The following is an 18200-nucleotide window of genomic DNA, read 5'->3' as shown; positions in this document are numbered from 1 at the left end:
AAATGACACTCTTAGGCAAACCAGCATGCAGACATCAAGGGTGCTGGTGGTTAGGAGCTTCAGGAGTGCAGGGCAAGACAGCATTGTGGCCTGGTGCTTGGAAAGGCTTTTTTGGAGGAGAGAAGACTGAGGCCAAGCCTTGAAAGATGATGAGGACTGGGAAAGGCCAGCAGAATAAGGAAGGCATCAGGTAGAGAGACCTACCCTTCCTTTCTGACTTGCTTCCTCTTCCTTCCGAAAAATACAAGGAGTCCTTGACCCTCGGCTTTCTTTTTGGAGAGTTCTGTGTGCAGACTGCACTGCGGGGCCTTCTCTCTGCTCCAGGAGCCTGGCTGGGGGCTCCATCCTTGGACCTTACCCTCTGCTCTCTGTCCTTGGGGAAGACCTGGCCTCGGGGTTACGAGTTACCTCGATCCTGCTGGCTCTCCAAACCATCTTGGGTAGCTAGCTCTGCCTGCAACTCTGAGATTTTAACTCCAAAGGCCTCACAGACCACCGTTTCCCAGATGTGACCATGGAACCTCGAGCCATCGGCTCAGAGGGTGGGCAAAAATACTGGGGTCAAATGCTTTGGGAAATGTACTGCAGACAAAGCATCAGAACCCATCTTCTCACGCACACTGTTAACTGTAAGGAACACGCAGTGCTTCCTAGCCTATTGGAACACAAACCCCACCCTTTGTGACTCAAGGAGCATTCACAGGACAAGTATTTGGGGACATGCTTTGAACGTTCTTCTGTTTAGCACATCCTCCTTTGGAATCCTCTCCACCCCCATCCTCCCACAATGTGTCCACCATCTTCCCTCAAACCCCCTCCATTCAACACCACAACTCCTCCACCATTTGTCTACTCTTCTGGCTTGGAATTTCATTGATCTTTGACTATTCCTTCTTCATCTCTTGGGTCAAAATCTGCCATCAAATCTTGTTGACTCTTCCTACAGAGCAGCTTCTCTCCTGACACCATGGTTTACTGTTATAGTGGATCCCTGAATCTCCCACCTTCATTTGGTCTCTGCCCTGCTTTAGTCACTCCATCCACAGTCACCAGGCTAATTTTCACTGTGAAGACACTATCACTCCCTTTCTCAAAGACTCAAAATGACATCCCCATTGCCTGTTGGACACCAGTCTGGTTTTCAAAACTTCATCTTGGGTCTGGTCAACTTGCTGTCCAAGTTCATTCTTTACTGCAGATCTTTGTTCTTGCTAATTCCCCTGCCAGGAATTGCCCTACCTCATCCCCTTCTGCCTATTTTAGTGCTTCTGTCTCTTGTTTTGCTTGTTCATCTTCAGCTCACACTTCTCTTTTTTCTTCAGAATTGTTACGTACCAGTGGTCTGTAGCTCTCATTCTTGTATAAACAATAGTTCATTCTATTTTGTTCGGAGAAGGCAATGGCACCCCACTCCAGTACTCTTGCCTGGAAAATCCCATGGATGGAGGAGCCTGGTAGGCTGTAGTCCATGGTGTCGCTAAGAGTCGGACACGACTGAGAGACTTCACTTTCACTTTTCACTTTCATGCATTGGAGAAGGAAATGGCAACCCACTCCAGTGTTCTTGCCTGGAGAGTCCCAGGGATGCGGGAGCCTGGTGGGCTGCCGTCTGTGGGGTTGCACAGAGTTGGACACGACTGAAGCGACTTAGCAGTAGCAGTAGCAGCATTCTATTTTATTAATCATATACTAACATATTTGGAAAAGGCAATGGCACCCCACTCCAGTACTCTTGCCTGGAAAATCCCATGGACGGAGGAGCCTGGTAGGCTGCAGTCCATGGGGTCGCTAAGAGTCGGACACGACTGAGTGACTTCACTTTCACTTTTCACTTTCATGCATTGGAGAAGGAAATGGCAACCCACTCCAGTGTTCTTGCCTGGAGAATCCCAGGGACGGAGAAGCCTGGTGGGCTGCCATCTATGGGGTTGCACAGAGTCGGACACGACTGAGGCGACTTGGCAGCAGCAGCAACATATTACAGTAAAGCCTGATAGGACAACTTGCAATAAATGCAAATTAGGATCTACCATGATTGGCTCTGGTCCTTCTGCCAGTTTTCAAGAGGCTAAAATTCTCTTCTGCAGTAACAGGGAAAGGCGTGGAGGAGGTGGCAGCATCATGATAATTGGGGACTGACAATTCAATGTGTTACAGTCGTGTACAACATTAGTTCCACTGTATTTACTTTTATGCTCTCTGTAGAAACAGAAACCCAAGAAAAGCAAATCCCTCCTACTTTTCACTTGACTACATTGAATTTTGGAGGGCCTACTCATCATGTTCTGGTAAGGTTAACTGTATTACCCATTTCATGAGTAGCTGGTGTCCCAAACTAGCTGTAAATCCAAATTCAAAGTAAATCTCGAACCTGACCTCTTCTCACCTTCTTCATCACTACTACCCTGATCCCAGCCACTGTCATCTTTCACCCGGATTATTGCAATAGCTGCTTAACTGGCTTCCCCGATTCCCTTTCCTCTATAGACTATTCTCAACACGGCAGCCACAGAGAGGCCATGAACTCTGAGAGCTGAAGACACTCTCCATGATCTGTGCCTCTGCCTTCATCTCTTGCTTTCCTCCCAGCTCGCTCTGCTCCCAGCTTCCTCAGGGCCTTTGCACTGGCAGCTCTGTACCCTGGAAGGCTCCTGCCCCAGGAGTCCTAGCCTCGCTCCCTTGCCTCCTCTCATCGAGGTCATCTTCTCATAGAGACCTTCCTTGACTAACATTGCAAATCACAGCCTGCCCTTAGCACTGTGAATCCGTTACCCTGCTTTTTTTTTTTTTTTTTTTTCCGTATCACCTTCAAAATGACCACATAATTTTTCAAATGTATTTTAACTGTTATTTGTTGCCAGTCCTTCTTAAGCTAAAGCATAAGCTCCATGGGGATGGCAGCTTTGGCTCGCCAACGTACCCCAAGGCACAGAGGCTGCTTGGCACACGGTCAGGGTTCAAGAACATTCAGTGAGTGAATACTACAAAGGCAAAGTCATGTCTTAGAGGTGAGTCTGTAGGCCTCTTTCCCTTCTAGAGCCTTCATATAATCCCCCCTGCCCTAAGTCCTACTCCTTGCCTGGAGAATTCCATGGACAGAGGAGCCTGGCGGGCTACAGTCCATCGCGTCACAGAAAGTCGGACACGACTGAGGCGACTTAGCATGCATGAGTGCATACATGCAAGCATGCCCTAGGTCCTAAGCCAGCTTATCCTTCCCTGGAGATTTTTGGGACCAAAGGGAACCTTGGCTATTGTGCCAACTTGAGGGTCAGCCTGCCTAGAGGCAGAGGACTGGTTAGGATGACCTTCCAGACTCGCAGGCTTCGATGTGAAGATGCCGAGTGAGGGTGTGGAAGGAGTGGATGTGGGGACCTAACTCATTTGTAAGCAGAGGTGGCTGCCTGGCGTGGTATGGAGTGCCCTCCCCTTCCACCCCTCCAGCTGTCACATTCAGCCAGTAGCTCCTGTCTTCGTGCCAGGAGCAGAGCCTCAAAGGCCGCAGCTGGCGGGAGAGAGGAGTTGGGCTGTGGGGGTCTTGTGCGCTTCCTGGTGGGGGCCCTGCCGGCTCCCCTCACTTCCGCTAACAAAGGGGCAGCCGGGCCCTGTTGCTGAAGGCCGGCAGCCTCCCCTCTGGGATCACAGGCTGGCTGGGACCCCGGGGCAGTGGGGGCTCCACATTCCCTTGGGGCTAGGGGTTTCCTGACTGAGGTGGGTGGGCTGGTATGTGGGGGCCTTGGATGGCTCAGAGGTGGAGTGAGGGTTAGTTAGGGTTTACAGTCTGGTTCTAGGATCCAGAGGAGGTTTGGGATCAACGTCTGGGCTTCTCAACGCCCACTGCTTCTTCAGTCAGGCAGGCAGGCAGAGCACGGGCCCCAGAAGCCTGGGCCAGGGAGGCTGTGAGAACTACACCTCCCAGCACGCAGCGCTGCAGGCCCGGGCGCGGGGGTGGGGAGGCCTGAGGTCAAGCTCTGGGAAGCTCTTCTGCAGCTGCAGCAGCTGCACACCGCGCAGAGCAGCGGGCAGGGCCTCATCACAGTGGCGCTGGAGGAGAACCGAATCCTCCCAGGGGTGCGGACGCAGCTGCCCACTCCACAGGCTCCCCAATGGGCTGCCATGTGTGGCCCGGAGCAGGGTACGAAGGTCCTCAGCCCTCTGCACTCTCAGCACTCAGACAGCGCTCTCCTGCTTGCCCATGCACATTTACATGCTCAGAGGCTCACACAGCCCTCTCCTGCAGAGGGACCTCCAAGCCCCACAACCCTTGGTCGGAAGGACTCCCAGCCTAAGGTGCAGACCCTGTTGCCTCACCCCCTCTCCCCACCCTGATGGCTGAGCGAGCCCTGCACCGGAAATGGAAATTGGGGACCCCCTGCACTCCAAGGGCTTCCCTGCTGGCTCCTGGGAGGGCTCTGGACACTCTTCTCTGGACACCCCTGTTCCATGGACCGGACTGATGTCGCCTCCTTTGGCCTCTTTAGTCTGGTCAAGGCCGTATCCTGGGCTCCTTTTCTGCCCCCAGCATTGCCCCCAGAGGGTGGAGGAAGGAGAACTCACAGCTTTGTTTTATGGCTATGGGGCCAAACCCATGAAACTGCTCTTGGGAAATGGGCTTCCCTGAGGGCCCCGTGAAGCATACCTGCAAACTCTGGTGGGTCTGTCTCCTCTGCTCTCAGCTGCACGGCCACAGCCTGGCCTGTGGTTTCCCTCTAGAAAAACCCTCATTGTGCATACAACCCCTAACTAGTTCCCAAGTGCCATCCACACAGCCCCCCAGGCACTCGGTCTTAGTCACCCTCCTCACCTCACTGCTTCTCTGCTGAGCACCCTTCAGAGGCTCCCCGTGGCCAAGAGAGAGGAAGCCCCGCTCCTCTGTTCCTGCCTACTTGCTCAGCCATTGTCTTTCCACATGCTCCCCCTGCCGGGGAACCCCTACTTTCCCCGTCACCGCCCACCACTCATCCTTGGAGGAACGACTCAGAGACGACCTTTCCCAGGATCCGGGACTCCCCCAAGAAGTCAGGGATAAAGTGGGTCTGTACAGGCGATGCGGCGACCCTGCACACACATGTGTCTCTGGCACACACCCTATTGCACGCCTTTCCCCGCCCTGCTCTTCGTCTCTCCTTCTCCAGATGAGCCCAGGGCAGAACTATTACCTGGACGGATGGCCAGAATGAAAAATTAAATTTCTACTTATCCATCTCGTTCATGCATTCCCTCCAGATCAGCAGGGCTTGGAGCACAGGGCAAGGCTGTGTTCCCCCCAGAGACCAGTCGACAGGGATGAAGGTGGGTGGGGTTTGCGGCTGTGTGGATATTGCCCTTGAGTATGAGAACAAACAGCTCTGAAAAGGCTCAGGCCGCCTGGTTGAGTCTTCCTGAGGGGCTGAGAGACCTTCCCTCGGGGACGGCTAGCTACACAGCTCCTGGGCCCATTAATGATTCCGCGAGCATCACACCTCCCTGGCTCCTGCTTAACTGGGCTGTCAACAACAGAGTCCCCTTATACAAGGCCCTTCTCCCCCCCGATGTGCGAATCTTTGGTGGCCGCCCCCATCCTGCTCTCCACTCAGGGAGCAGGAGAGGACACGCTATGCGCCTCTTCCAGCTGGAGCCCTGTGTGACCCCCCGCCCCGTCCACTTTTCCCTAAAGACCACCTCGGCCTGACCACAGACCCCACGGAGGTCGCCACTGGTGCGATCATGCCCTAGGAGATGGTTCCCCTTCACGCTGGTTTCCCTTCCTTCCTCTCTGTTCCCAGCCTGGATCTGGGAAGTTGCCCTCTTTCCTTCCCTGTTGCTCCTGGATCTGATGACTCTGATGAGCAGCCCTGCCTTCACGGTGGTCCTGCATCTCCCTGGATTTTGGGAGAAGGGAGGCCCTGACTTTCTTGTCCTGGCCGTGCCTCTGGGGTAGGGCACACCATTTGGCCCTGAGACCTCTGGCCAGTCCGCTCATGCTGGGGAATAGGATCAATGGGATGTCATTGCTCTGGGGTTTCTTGGCCTCTGCCCCTGATTTCCCAGTCAGCAGTTTCCCCAGAAAGCCTGCCTGCTTGAGGGGGATGCAGTGATTGTATCAGTGGTCCTCTGCTGGGGGAAGCTATCCCCATGCAGGGCATCCACGCTGTGTGCTGGGATGTGGAAAGTGGACTTGGCCTGAGTATGAGAAGACCGAGATAAATATGCTGATCTCCATATGAAGCTGAGGCTCTACAAGGTGAAGGGCACACAGAGCCGGGAAGAGCCCGCATGCAAACACAGTCAGGCCACGTCTGTGCTGTCCCTCACACAACCTGCCTCCCCCAGGGGAGCAAGTTCCCTTACGACCAGTGTTCACCCTTCTGTGCCACATGGCCCCAGGGCCAGAGCTCATGCCCCCAGGAGGCTCTTCCTGAGCTTTCCTTTGCTCAGACTTTCTCTAGGGGGTAAGAAGTGTGTGACTCTGGTCTTTCCATCCTTGCCAACTTATGGGAACCCCCCAAATCCTAGATTGTCTCAGCTTTCCCCAGGCTCCACCTCTGATACCTCTTTTTTGGGGGAGGGGGTAAAGTCGAAAAGAATAGGTTTATTACTTTGCCAGGCAAAGGGGGACACAGCGGGCTCATGCCCTTAAAAATTCTGTGTCTCTCTGACACTTCTACCACCTTAACCAGTCCGAGAGCCAAAGGCAGGGAGTTGAAGAAAAGAGCAAGTGACAAGTGACTCCACCCTCCCCTGACCCCTGGCTAGAGAGGTGACAGAACAGCCCCGAAGACAGGTAGGTACAGCCCCTGGACAGCTTTGGGATGTTCAATCATCAGCTGAGCCTTGTATGTACCCCTAGATGAGGTCTCCCACTTCTGAGAAACAGGTTCAGAGCCAATGAATCCTCAGGACTTGCCCAAGCTCTGCTCCTGGAGCCCAGTAACCACCACACAACTTCCGGTATCCCTGAGCCTAGCTCAGGTCTCCATGAGGTCACTTCCTGTCCAGCTCTGTAGCAGCATGACACCCTCACAGGTCACTTCCCGTCCTAAGAGTTTCTTCCTGTCACTTTCTCACCCTGCAGCTAGCTCAGGTACAGGTTAAAGACACCCTGGTTGGAAAGTTGTGATGGCAATTTACCCCTCTATCAGCTTGTTTTGATCCTTCCATTAATAATGATAATGACAGAGCCAAGATAATAACCATAGAACGTGGGCCATTTATTGACAGACTGGTCTGTGCTAGGTGCTTGGCCTACATATATAAATTCTGACAACAAGTCTTCCAGGTGCATCATATTATGCCCATTTTACAGATGAGGCTTGTGTGCAGCTGTCTGACACTGAAGCCTACACTCTTTTCACATCTCATGTGATGTCTCCCCAGAACATCCCAACCCATGTGTTCTCTTTGCCCTAAGAGGTCAGGAGGCTGAATCTCCCTCCCATCTGCCCTGACAGAGAAAAATGCAGGGAAAACAGTAATCCACTCACAGCACACACAGCCCACCGTGACTTTGGGCTCCCTCCTGGCCTTCCCCTCTGTATCCCTGCTTGAGGTAAGCCCCACCCTCCAGCCCATGAGGATTTTCTGAACTGCAGGAGCAGAACTCAGAGGAGACAAGGTCCTTCCTCCAGCCCACCCCACCAAGCCAGCCTCACAGGCGTGCTGTCCCAGATCCAGGAGAAGGCTCGGCCAGCCCCCACCACCCCCAGCACTGATGTAAACAGCACTTCCTCCCTCCCTCCTGAGGACTCTGTCCTGCCCATTCTGGCTGAGCGGGGTCACCCTGTTTCACACACAGCCTTCATAGAGGAAAGAGAAAAGTAAAGTGAGGCCAACGGCCACAGCTCAAAGGAAAAGCAGAGAAGCAGGAACAAGAGAAGCAAACTTCCTCCCATGACCCAGCCCTAAGGAAGGGGATGCTGGCAGCAGAGGAAGCAGTGGGTGGGGAGAGGCAGGGAAGAACGCAACTTCCTACCTGTGATATTGACCTCCACCTGGCCTGAGCGGGTGCCGATGGGGTTGGTGGCCTCACAGACGTAGGTTCCTGCCAGGCTGTAGTTGATGGGTCCCCTGAAGAAGAGAGTTCTGTTCTGGGCCTCCACGCCCTTGGGGAGGGAGCCATTTAGCCTGCAGGGGTTGGGAGACAGGCAGAGGGTTATGATTCTCCAGCCCCACGAAGCTACCCCTGTGTCACCCACCTGACTCCAAGACCTCAGCCCTTTGGCTGCCTTAATAGGCAGCATCTGTCTTGGAAGGAGTAAAAACAATAAAAGTAACAATAACAGTAATCTCTTGCATGTGCCAGTTTTACATTATTCGGTGTCTCACATTTGCTCATCACAGCACTGAAATGCAGATGGCACAGGTAGATACTGGCCCCACAGCATCTAAGAGATACTATGTAAGAGAAACCAGGTTCAGGGTCAAGGAAACATAGCTAGAAAGTGACAACTGGGGATCTCACCAGATCTTTGGACTCTCAGCACAGTGCTCTTTTTACTACACTGGTTCTTGGTAGTTAGTTCTTGGTTTCCTAGGCAGTTGGTTAATAATTTAAAGTCCTAACCCCAAATCTGGGTTAGGAAATGGCAACCCACTCCAGTACTTTTGCCTAGGAAATCCCATGGACAGAGGAACCTGGTGGGCTACAGTTCATGGAGTTGTGGGGAGTTGGACATGACTTAGCGACTAAACAACAACCTCAAATCTACTAAGGCTGGGGTCCTGGCCTAGAATTTTAACAGGCTACTCGGGTAATGAGACGTGACCCGTGTTTAGGAACTGTGTTCCATTTCACCATCTCCTTTCCTTGCTGGGCATGTCACAAGTCTTTTTTATGCTGAGAGAGTTCCAGAAGTTTCCTGTACCCAGAAGACCCTTTTCCTTCCTCTTGATCCTCAGTGCCACAAAACTTTTGGACCCAGAAATGAAACTGGCAGGGAGGCCCTGCCCACTCACACCTTCAGAGCCACTCCTGGTCCCAGGAAGTGGATGGTAACAAACAGCTAGGGTGTGCCAGTGCCCTGTACTTCCTGGAAAAAGAACGCAGACACAGTCTGGGCAGCCATCCTCTGGTCACCCAAGTCAACCTACTTCTTGGCTTCCCCATGCCCCTCTCCTTCTGTGTGTTCCATCCAGCTGTTCTCTGGGAAGAACCTTGGCTCGGGCTGTCACAGCTGGCTGGAGGGGGAGACTAGACCCTGAAAGGTTTAAGCCCCAAAACCACAAAGCCAAGAATGGGATTGGCCTTGGGGCAAGCACTCCATGAACACAGGCATTCTGGGCTGACTGCTGCCTCTCCCTGAGAATCTGGGGGTGCTGGAGAAAAGGAAAAGGAACAAAGAGAGATCTGAGATGCTCCAGAAAGCCAGCCTCCCTGGGGATACCTCGATAAAAATAAATACTGGGGGCTGGGATGGGAGTGACTCAGACTGAATCACCAAAGGAGAATGACAACGTTCTTGATTAGGGAGCAGAAAGGAGGCAGATCACGAGGGAAGACCCCTGGCAGAATGGTTTGTCCTGCTGACCCTGATGCAGTCAAACATGGGAGGGTGTGTGTGTGTGTGTGTGTGTCTCACGGCCTCTCTCCTTCTCACGGAGAAACCTGAATCTAGACCTTTATTTCCTCCCTGCCCAAGGTTTCTGGAGGTGGAGTGGGTGCAGCAAGGTTCCTTGCAAGGCGACCAGCCAGCCCCGCAGCACTTACGTGGTCCAGTGGTACTCAGTGGCTGGGGGATTCGCATCGGCTTTGCACGTGAGCTTCACATCCATCCGCTGCAGGTACCAGTTGCCATCAAACCCCTCGATGGTCACCTCGGGCTCGTCTGTGAGACAAGGGGTGATGTTTGTAAAGGGTGAGGTCAGGAGAGCAGGACTTGGGGCGAGGTGGGGCGGGGGGAAGCCTCAGAGGGTGATGAGCCTCAGAAGGGGAAAAGACAAGGAAAAAGCCAGAAGACGGGGGAAGAGTGACAGGGGTTGGGAGGTCACAGACCCTTAGAGTAGAAGCAGCAGGGGAACAAGGCAGCGGGGAGAGGACGGGCAAAGCGAGAAGACAGGGCAAGAGAGGACGGGAAGACAAAGTGCCCCCAGAAAGGGAGGCGGAAGGAAAAGAGGAAAGAGGGAGGAGGCATAAGCCGGTGAGGGAAGAAGGGGCGGGGAGAGCGGCAGGAGGTGGGAAGAAAAGCAGAGAGGGCTGGTGGTGGGGGGGGAGGGGGGTGGGGGGTGGGTGTGGGTGGTGGGGGGGAACAGTACGCGCCCCGCCCCCGCCCGGAGGCCCCGCCCCCAACGCCCTGCCGCACTCACACTGCACGTTGAGGGTGAGGCTTTCCCAGAAGCGGTCCATGTGGTAGTTGACTATGCAGGCCAGGGACTGCCGGTGGGCTTCTCGGCTGGGCACCAGGCGGTAGCGGCTGATGACGGTCACCGTGCCGTTGGGGTTCCGGATCTCCTGGTACTCCGCCTCGCCCTTCAGCCGCGTTTCCCAGGACACCACACTGGGAGGCTTCCCATTGGCTGACGTGCAGGTGGCCACCAGGACCTTTTCATCCTGCCCCTTCCTGGCTCGAAGCACTGCATGGGTGCCCTCTATCCAGTTGGTGGGTTTGGCTGCCGGGAACAAGAGAGCGCCATGGGTCTGGCTCTGCTGCCTTATCAAGGACGCACAGGCTGGGAGGGCAGGCCTGCCAGGCCTTGCTTCAAGGTCACCCTGGGCATGCTTGCCTCTCAGCTGTGCTTCACCAAGGCCCCTCCCAGCACTTCTCACAGGGACCTCCTTGGGTCTCACCCATGGCCCTCCTGCTCTGTTCTTTGTATGAGCTTTTATCAAGCACAAGTCTTCCTGGAGTCTTGGCATGCTCTCCTACCATGGTGTCTGCCTGCTTCCTGGCCACCCAGAAAGTGCCCCACAGTGGGGCTTCAACCTGAATACTGATCCTCAACTCTGCCCACAGCTAAGGCCAGCTCCCATCCCTAGTGAATGGGGACAGTGTGGCGAGAAGGGACTGAAAGTGCCATGTCCAGAGCTTGGGAGCATGCCAACCCAAGGAGAACCTCTGCATCCACTGAAGATGGCCCAGCCCCCAGGACATGCCCAAGCAGAGAGGCACGGTCAGGTCAGCTTACCCATCACTGTGAGATTGAGCTGGCTCTCTCGGTTGCCCGCAGGGAAGGTGGCAAACTCGCAGATGTAGACGCCCTCGTCCTCCAGCTCCAGGCGGGAGAGGCGGATGGTACCGTCTGTGAAGGAGGGCCGCAGGAACTCCACGCGCTCGCGGTATGGGGCCAGCACCGAGACGCCCATGGCTGGGTTGTAGATGGCCACGTTCTGCTTGGAGCCATTGGTGGCTTTCTGCCATGTGACCTGGGTGATCTTCACGCCCGGCAGCGGGTTGGCGAAGCTGCAGTGAAGCACCACGTCCGTGCCGATGAAACCGTACATGGAGTCGTTCACCTGGACCATCTGGGCCTGGGTGCCTGGTCGAGAGAGAGGGCAGAGGATGGTCAGGGTCAGCCAGAGCCCCCACTCTGACTCCCTGTGTGCTGGTCTTTTATTTTCCAGCAGTCATTATTTTACAAATTCTGACTATAAAAATAATAATTATCTGTTTTTAGAAGAACTGTGGGGGATATTGAAAAATACTGAGAAGAAAATGACAACCGATGATTCCACCACTCGGACGTATCACGGATCACCTGATGGGAAGTAACCTCTTGTTCGGGCTTTTCAGGTGGCGCTAGTGGTGAAAGAACCCGCCGGTCAGTGCAGGAGACAGAAGAGATGCGGGTTAGATCCTGGGTTGGGAAGATCCCCTGGAGAAGATAATGGCAACACACTCCAGTATGCTTGCCTGGAGAATCCCATAGACAGAGAAGCCTGGCGGGCTATAGTCCATAGTGCTGCAGAGTCAGACACGACTAAAGTGACTTAGCATGCACGCACAACCTCTTTTACATTCTTCTCCATATATCTTGGTAACCATGTTTTTTTTTTAAACAAAATCAGAGTCATACTGTACATACTATTCCTTAAGCTGTATTTTCACTGAGTGATATATTATCAATGTTGCTCCATGGCAGTAAATATCCCTCCGCACCCTTATTTTTGATGAGGGTTGAATGTGCTGCTTTTTGGGCAGAGGGCCAGCTGAGGAGCCACCAGCTTCTTCACCTTTCTGGGCCTCAGCTCCCTCGTCTGATAAATGGGGTGGATAATCCAGTCCTCTCTAGCTCATAGGTTGCTAAGAGAACCAAATGCTATGATGGATGAGTACGCGTCAGGAGGCAGGAAGCACTAGGGGAGCCCCAGGGGCCCCATCAGTAAGGCCACCCTCGCTGTCTTCTCCCCGCAAAGGGCTGAGTGCCTGGGCCCTGGAGTGTACTGGCTCGGCCCCCCTACCCAACCGGGCTGAGAGAGGCAGGCACTGCATGAGGCTCGGCCTCTCTGGCTCACATTCGCCTTCTCAGTCACGTCTGGCTGTCATAACTTGGCATTTGACGTCCTCATCATCTGGGCCCTGCCATTCTGTCCACATCTCTCTGTACATGAGGCCTTCCAATCACATCCGACCGGACTGTTCCGCAGAATATGCCATGTTTTTGAGTTTCCTTCCTCCCTCCTCCCATTTTTGTGCCACTTTTTGTGTCTGCTATCAGCCCTGGAGTCACGTCAATGAGGGATTCAGTCCCAGCCTCCAAGGAGCACAGAGCTGTAGAAGCTACACATCTAATTTGGGGGGGAGGGGGGCCACACAGTGAGATGTGTGAGATCAAATTGGGGCCCTTGGCAGTAAGAACACAGAGTCCTAACCACTGGGCCCCCAGGGAGTGCCTGATGCTACACGTCTAGACTCCTGTTCCTGCAGTTCCCTAGAAGGCCCAGGCCCTTTTCCACCTATAGCTGTCCCACTTAGGCCACCTCCTTCAGGAAGCTTCCCCGATCCTCTCAACCCTATTGTGGCTCTTTTCTGCCTGGGAATGTGGTTGTTCACACCTCTGGCTTCTCCTCTGCCAGATGATGACCTTCCCAGAGCAGCCTCTGAGTCTTTTCCATCCCTGTATCCCCAGTGCCGGGCCCAGCCTCTGGTCATAGTAGGTGCTCAGTAAACATTTGTGGCCAGACAAATGGCAGTGGAAGACGGAGAGGAGAGACTTGCAGGCAGGAAGGAGTGATCAGTGGCATCGAGTGAATGAATGAACGCCCTCTAGTCTCCCTGCCGATTTTGCTTTGTTCCCTCTCGAATGGCTTTTGTCTGAGCTTTTCCTTAACTCTGAACTTGGCTCAGTCCTCTAATCTACCTGGGCCTGCCATGCCCTCCAGTGGGCTCACTCCTGAGTTCTGTCATCAGCCATCCTTGCTTTCTTATTTCACTCAGTTACTTTATGGAGCACCATCAGTTAAGATCAACATCAGGCCCTGGACTGACCCCGAGGTAGGGGAGGGCCTAAATGGGCCCCCAAGGGAGTCTGCTTTCCAGAGTGGGAACTCGGGGCTACACTCGCCTCTGCATGATGGAGGTGGGAGCAGAGCATATTCCTCTGAAGGCTCCTAAGACTATGGTCAGTGAAGTATGCTGCCCTTCACACCTCCCCTAAGAAGGTACCAGCCAGGTCTCTCTAGGTCAGAGCGGTATTCCCATGTTTGGCACACAGCCGGCACTCAGGACATGCCTGCTGAGCAAGCATATCTTTGGCCCTCGAAGCCAGGCCGTTGCCACGTACTGAAAGCTTCCCTATGCTCCCCTCCTCTGCGTCCGCTCACATCCACACAGCCCTTCAAGGTCCACCTGGGATGCCATCACGCCATCTCTCCAGCTGTCCCCTTGGCCAGTCTGTGGGGTTCTGACGTGTCCCCGGCAGAGAACACTGTGGGTTGGTGGGGAATTGTGGAGGTGACACTGAGCAGCGGGCTGGGGGTGCTGGCTTCTAGTCCACCTCCGTCTAGAGCTTGCCTTGGCACCTTGGCAGGTCACTTCCCCTTTCTGAGCCCTATTCTCCTCCCACCGGAGGGAGCAGACTGGACTTCACCATCTCCTTCGTCCCTTCTGGCCTCCACTGTCTATGATTCTCTGAGCCACAGCCCAGCCCAGCTGTGCCCCACCCCAGACACCGTCCCACAGTGAGGTCAGCGGGCCAGTCAGCCCGGTACTCCTGCTGACTGGCCAGTTGGCAAGGACCTAAGCCCTAGGCCCTCCCAGCAGAGTAAGTGGGTGCTCCCTCCCCCACCCCCCAGCCTCCACTCCCCAAGCCTGCTGGAGGCTGCCCAGCAGCTGAGATAATGTGGGTATAATTGGGGAACTTTCACCACACAAAGCTTGGAACAGGAAAAGCCAGTTGGGAGGGCTCGGGCCACTGGGGGAAGGGGGAGGTAGGGTGGGGATAGTGGGGGCAGGAGGGGTGTAGACACCAGGATCCATCCTGGGATTGGTGCCAGGGCATGGTGGCGGGGCCTAGAGTAGGGCACAGCCTGCCAAGCCCGCAGCGACCCCGCTCCTTCCACCATCTGGGGTATGGGGCCACGTGGTGTTCAGCGCCTGGACACAGACTGACATTCATTTATCACATCTTCAGTAGCGACCTCAGCCTGCAGAGTGCCAGGAGGGGAGAAGGCAGACAGCGGCCTGGGTGTGGGGAGCGGAGGCTGCTGCAAAGGGCTCAGGTGCCCCAGGGGTGCTGCCTCTCACCCATTATCGCCTCACTAGGCTGAGGTGGCCCTCCCCACCCTGTATGTGTTTTGGGATGAGGCTGCTGCCTCCTGTCCTGTATGACTCCCCCAGAAGCAACCCCATGGCAGGTGGGGCAGTGAGGAAGGTGCCTGAGTGCCCGCTCACTGGGCACTAAGTGGGTGGCCTGGGCCCTTGCCCCTCTGCCTGGTGATGAGCAGACAGGCAGGTGGGAGGACTTCCAAGGAGCAGGCAGGGGCATTCTGACTTGGGCCTCTCTGTCCATGGCCCACTATTAGCTTTGTGTGCTATTTCCACCTTAAGCATCTTTGCCACATTTTTGCTGTGTAACTAATTGTCCTTAAGGCAATTTTGCCGAAAAAGATAAAATAATAAAAAAATAAGAGGGACATTAAAAAGGACATAGTGAAACAGGAGAAAGGAGAAACAAAATTGTTGTCGCTTAGTCGCTAAGTTGCGTCTGACTCTTTTGCGACCTCATGGACAGGCTCCTCTGTCCATGGGATTTCCCAGGCAAGAATATTGGTGTGGGTTGCCATTTCCTTCTCTAGGGATTGAACCCGCGTCTCCTGCATTGGCAAGTGGGTTCTTTACCACTGAGCCACTGGAGAAGGTGTGTGTGAATGCATGGCAATACTGAACTGAGAACTGATTTTGTTTTGTGGGTTGTCCTTGTGTAAGCAGTAAGCACTTGCCTACCAAGTCTTTCACTCATAGTATTTTATACTTTTTTTTTGCTTGTTGATTCATCTCCTCATCTGGCATTGAACTTTTTCTTCTTTTTTTTTTTTTTACTGAAGTTTCTTCGTTCATTGAGAGAGGTATCAGTTTCCAAACATGAGGGTGTGTGTTTGTAATTGACCCTTGAGTTGCATTGGGAAAGCCTCCACACTGTAGTGTGTTCTTAGCACATCATCTCAGGTCTGTTGATAGACTCAAAAAAGTTTTATGGGAAATACAGGCTCAACTCTGTACCTTGGAGGCTCTTGGCCTCTTTCTCCTTGGCCTCTTTCTCCTTGGCCTCTTTCTCTTCCAATTAGTATGTTTAAAAACATAAAACCAACTCTTAGCGCAAACTGTTATCTTCTGTCAGCTCAATAAAGCCACCAGTAATATCACTAACTGGAAGAAAAGCATCTCAACCAGATGAAACCAAACTGTCAACCAGTTATTTCATCTTTCACGGCAAAATTGCCTCATAGCCAATTCGTCATGTGGCCAAATGTTTGCAGTAAAAATGCTTTCAGTGAAAGTACCTAGAACTGCTATTGTTAGCAGGGTCAGGTAGGGCATAAGGGGAACCCTTGGAGTTCGGGGTTTGGGGCCACTGAGGACAAGGATCCCAGAGGTGTGAAATTGGGAGGGGCTGGGAAGACTGATATGGGTTGAAGACCCTCCCTTACCTTCCCCCCACTCTAGGCTCAGGGACTCAGAACCCAATCTGCCCCCCTACCCCATCCGCGGGATGCAGGTGGGGTAGAATGTCCCTCGTTCTTTAGATTGGGTGGATTGGGAGGTTTTCAAAGAGGGGGGCACACCCCACCCCAGCGACTCTGATAGCTGCAGGCACCACCAAAAGGAGGAGAAAGGGCTAGATGGGGGTGGGGCCCAGGAACAGGGCCCTTCTCTGTGCAGAAGAGGTGGGTCGGAAGCCTTCTCTGGGTTTCATCACCATCACCATCATCATCATTTCTCATTTATGAAGAAGGAGGCCTCCCTTCCTGGAACTTCACTCAACAAATGCCTATTGGACACCTATCGAGTATTAGGCATCATCTGGGATGCCTGTATTTCCCCTCTTGCAGGAAGCCCTTCTGGACTCTCATCACCTCTTACTCAGCCGACACCTCTATTCTATTGCCCAACTGCATATTACTTGAGTCTGCACCCTTTTCTGTTTCCTGACATGTGTGTTTAGCATGTTTTCTATTGTATCCCCACTGTCTCTAAACAGACCTCAGTCCTTGTGGGAGAGGGAAGGAGCCGGGTTTGGCCTTGGGTTGAGCTGATCATGTCATGGCTGATGCCGGCAGAATACCCTACAGACTGTCTGGTTCCCTGAACAGCTAGGGTAGGTTCTTCAGCTGTCTGGTGGGCAGAAGGCACTATCTCTTCTTCCCCACAGGCTCCCTCTTTTCTTCTATGAACTTTTTATTTTGTGTTGGGATGCAGCCGATTAACAATGTTGTGATAGTTTCTGGTGAACAGCGGAGGGATTCAGCCATACGTATGCATGTATCCATTCTTCCCCTGATTCCCCTCCCATCCAGCCTGCCACCTAACATCGAACAGTGTTCCCTGTGCTATACAGTAGGTCCCTGTTGGTTATCCATTTTAAAGACAGTAGTGTGTACATGAGAAGTAGAGGCTGCCCCAGATGTGGGAATCAGGACCACCAAAGAGGTACCATGGTGGAGCTCAAAGGACCATGCAACGCATCATTTTACAGAGGAGATGAAAGTCCAGAGTGGTTGGGTCACTCGCTCAGGGATACAGACAGTAGCACCCACCCCAGTGCTCTTGGCACTCTGCCATAAAAATAAACCCAGGTTCTCAAGCTGACTTTCTCGGTGGTGTCCCTCTTGGAGTGTAACCTCAGTGTCTCCACGGGCACACAAACACCAGTTACAGTGCTGCAATCGCAGGGCCTGTGGGCTAGCCTACACTGGGCTTGGTGGGCAGGCAGATCAAGGGACTGGGGGCAGGGATGGAGGCCCTGTCGGAGTCCAGTGACTGGGTGTCAGGTGCTAGGTTAGGAACAGGGACTTTTAGGAACCCAGGTTGGGGGCACCTGCAGGGGGCTGCTATGTGCAGAGCAGAGAAAAGCCAGGGAGGTGGGGAGTGAGGGGGGAGAGTGCTCGTGTCCTTGGCAGAGGGGTTCTTGCATTCAGGGGATATCAAAGAATGAGTCCGTTGCTTTTCCTGACCTTGAGCACTGCTTATTTTGTCCCTGGTCATCCTATGGGCTCTAGGGTCTGGGATCCAGGTCTGCACCTGTGCCTCAGTTTCCCCACTGGTGCTGAGATTGGGCAGTTTGGGCCTCCTTCATGGCTTCTCAGAAGTGCTGAGCCAACAAGGCAGGCGTCTGGCCGGCCTCCGAGACGTCATGGACCTGCAAAAGCCCCAGCTCAGCAACAAAACACAAAGGCTCTTCAGTTGTGGCCGACAAACCTGCTCCCCAAGGCCCTGCCCTGCCTGCCATTGAGCTAATCCAAGGCTGGGGCCACAGGTTCCCACGCAGTTGGGTGTGTCTCAGAGAGCGTGTGTGTGTGTGTGTGTGTGTGTGTGTGTGTGTGTGTGTGTGCGTGTGCGCGGACAGGCGGAGGGAGCGGGAAGCAGCACTCTCCTACCCATACCACCTGGACCAGTTTCTCCTCCTAAGCTTTGAAACCCCAGACCCCTCTTCTCCCTAGCTGAGCAGGTGGGACTGGGCCTGTGTGGTGGGTGAAGGCCGGGGAGGGGCATTCAGAGCATTTGGACATGGGCTGCCTCTTCTTCTGTTCCCCACTCTTTTCCAGACACTCTGCCCTGGTGCCTCAGTCT

General features: G+C 53.9%; 1 protein-coding gene across 1 annotated transcript in view; it reads right to left on the bottom strand.

Annotated features, from left to right (window-relative positions):
• The window catches only part of NECTIN1 (nectin cell adhesion molecule 1), a 72564-nt gene that overhangs the window by 6852 nt on the left and 47512 nt on the right, over positions 1 to 18200 (bottom strand). Inside the window, exons 2-5 of the mRNA XM_044929614.2 lie at positions 11101 to 11451; positions 10282 to 10584; positions 9686 to 9803; positions 7952 to 8103 (exon numbers count right to left, since the gene is read on the bottom strand). Of these exons, the coding sequence (XP_044785549.1) occupies positions 7952 to 8103; positions 9686 to 9803; positions 10282 to 10584; positions 11101 to 11451 (924 nt within the window). The remainder of the gene's footprint in view (positions 1 to 7951; positions 8104 to 9685; positions 9804 to 10281; positions 10585 to 11100; positions 11452 to 18200) is intronic.

This window comes from Bubalus bubalis, chromosome 16 (genome assembly GCF_019923935.1).
Source record: "Bubalus bubalis isolate 160015118507 breed Murrah chromosome 16, NDDB_SH_1, whole genome shotgun sequence".
Taxonomy (NCBI): Eukaryota; Metazoa; Chordata; class Mammalia; order Artiodactyla; family Bovidae; genus Bubalus; species Bubalus bubalis.
Note: the sequence above shows the minus strand (reverse complement) of the source record. Positions and strands in the feature narration are given on the sequence as shown.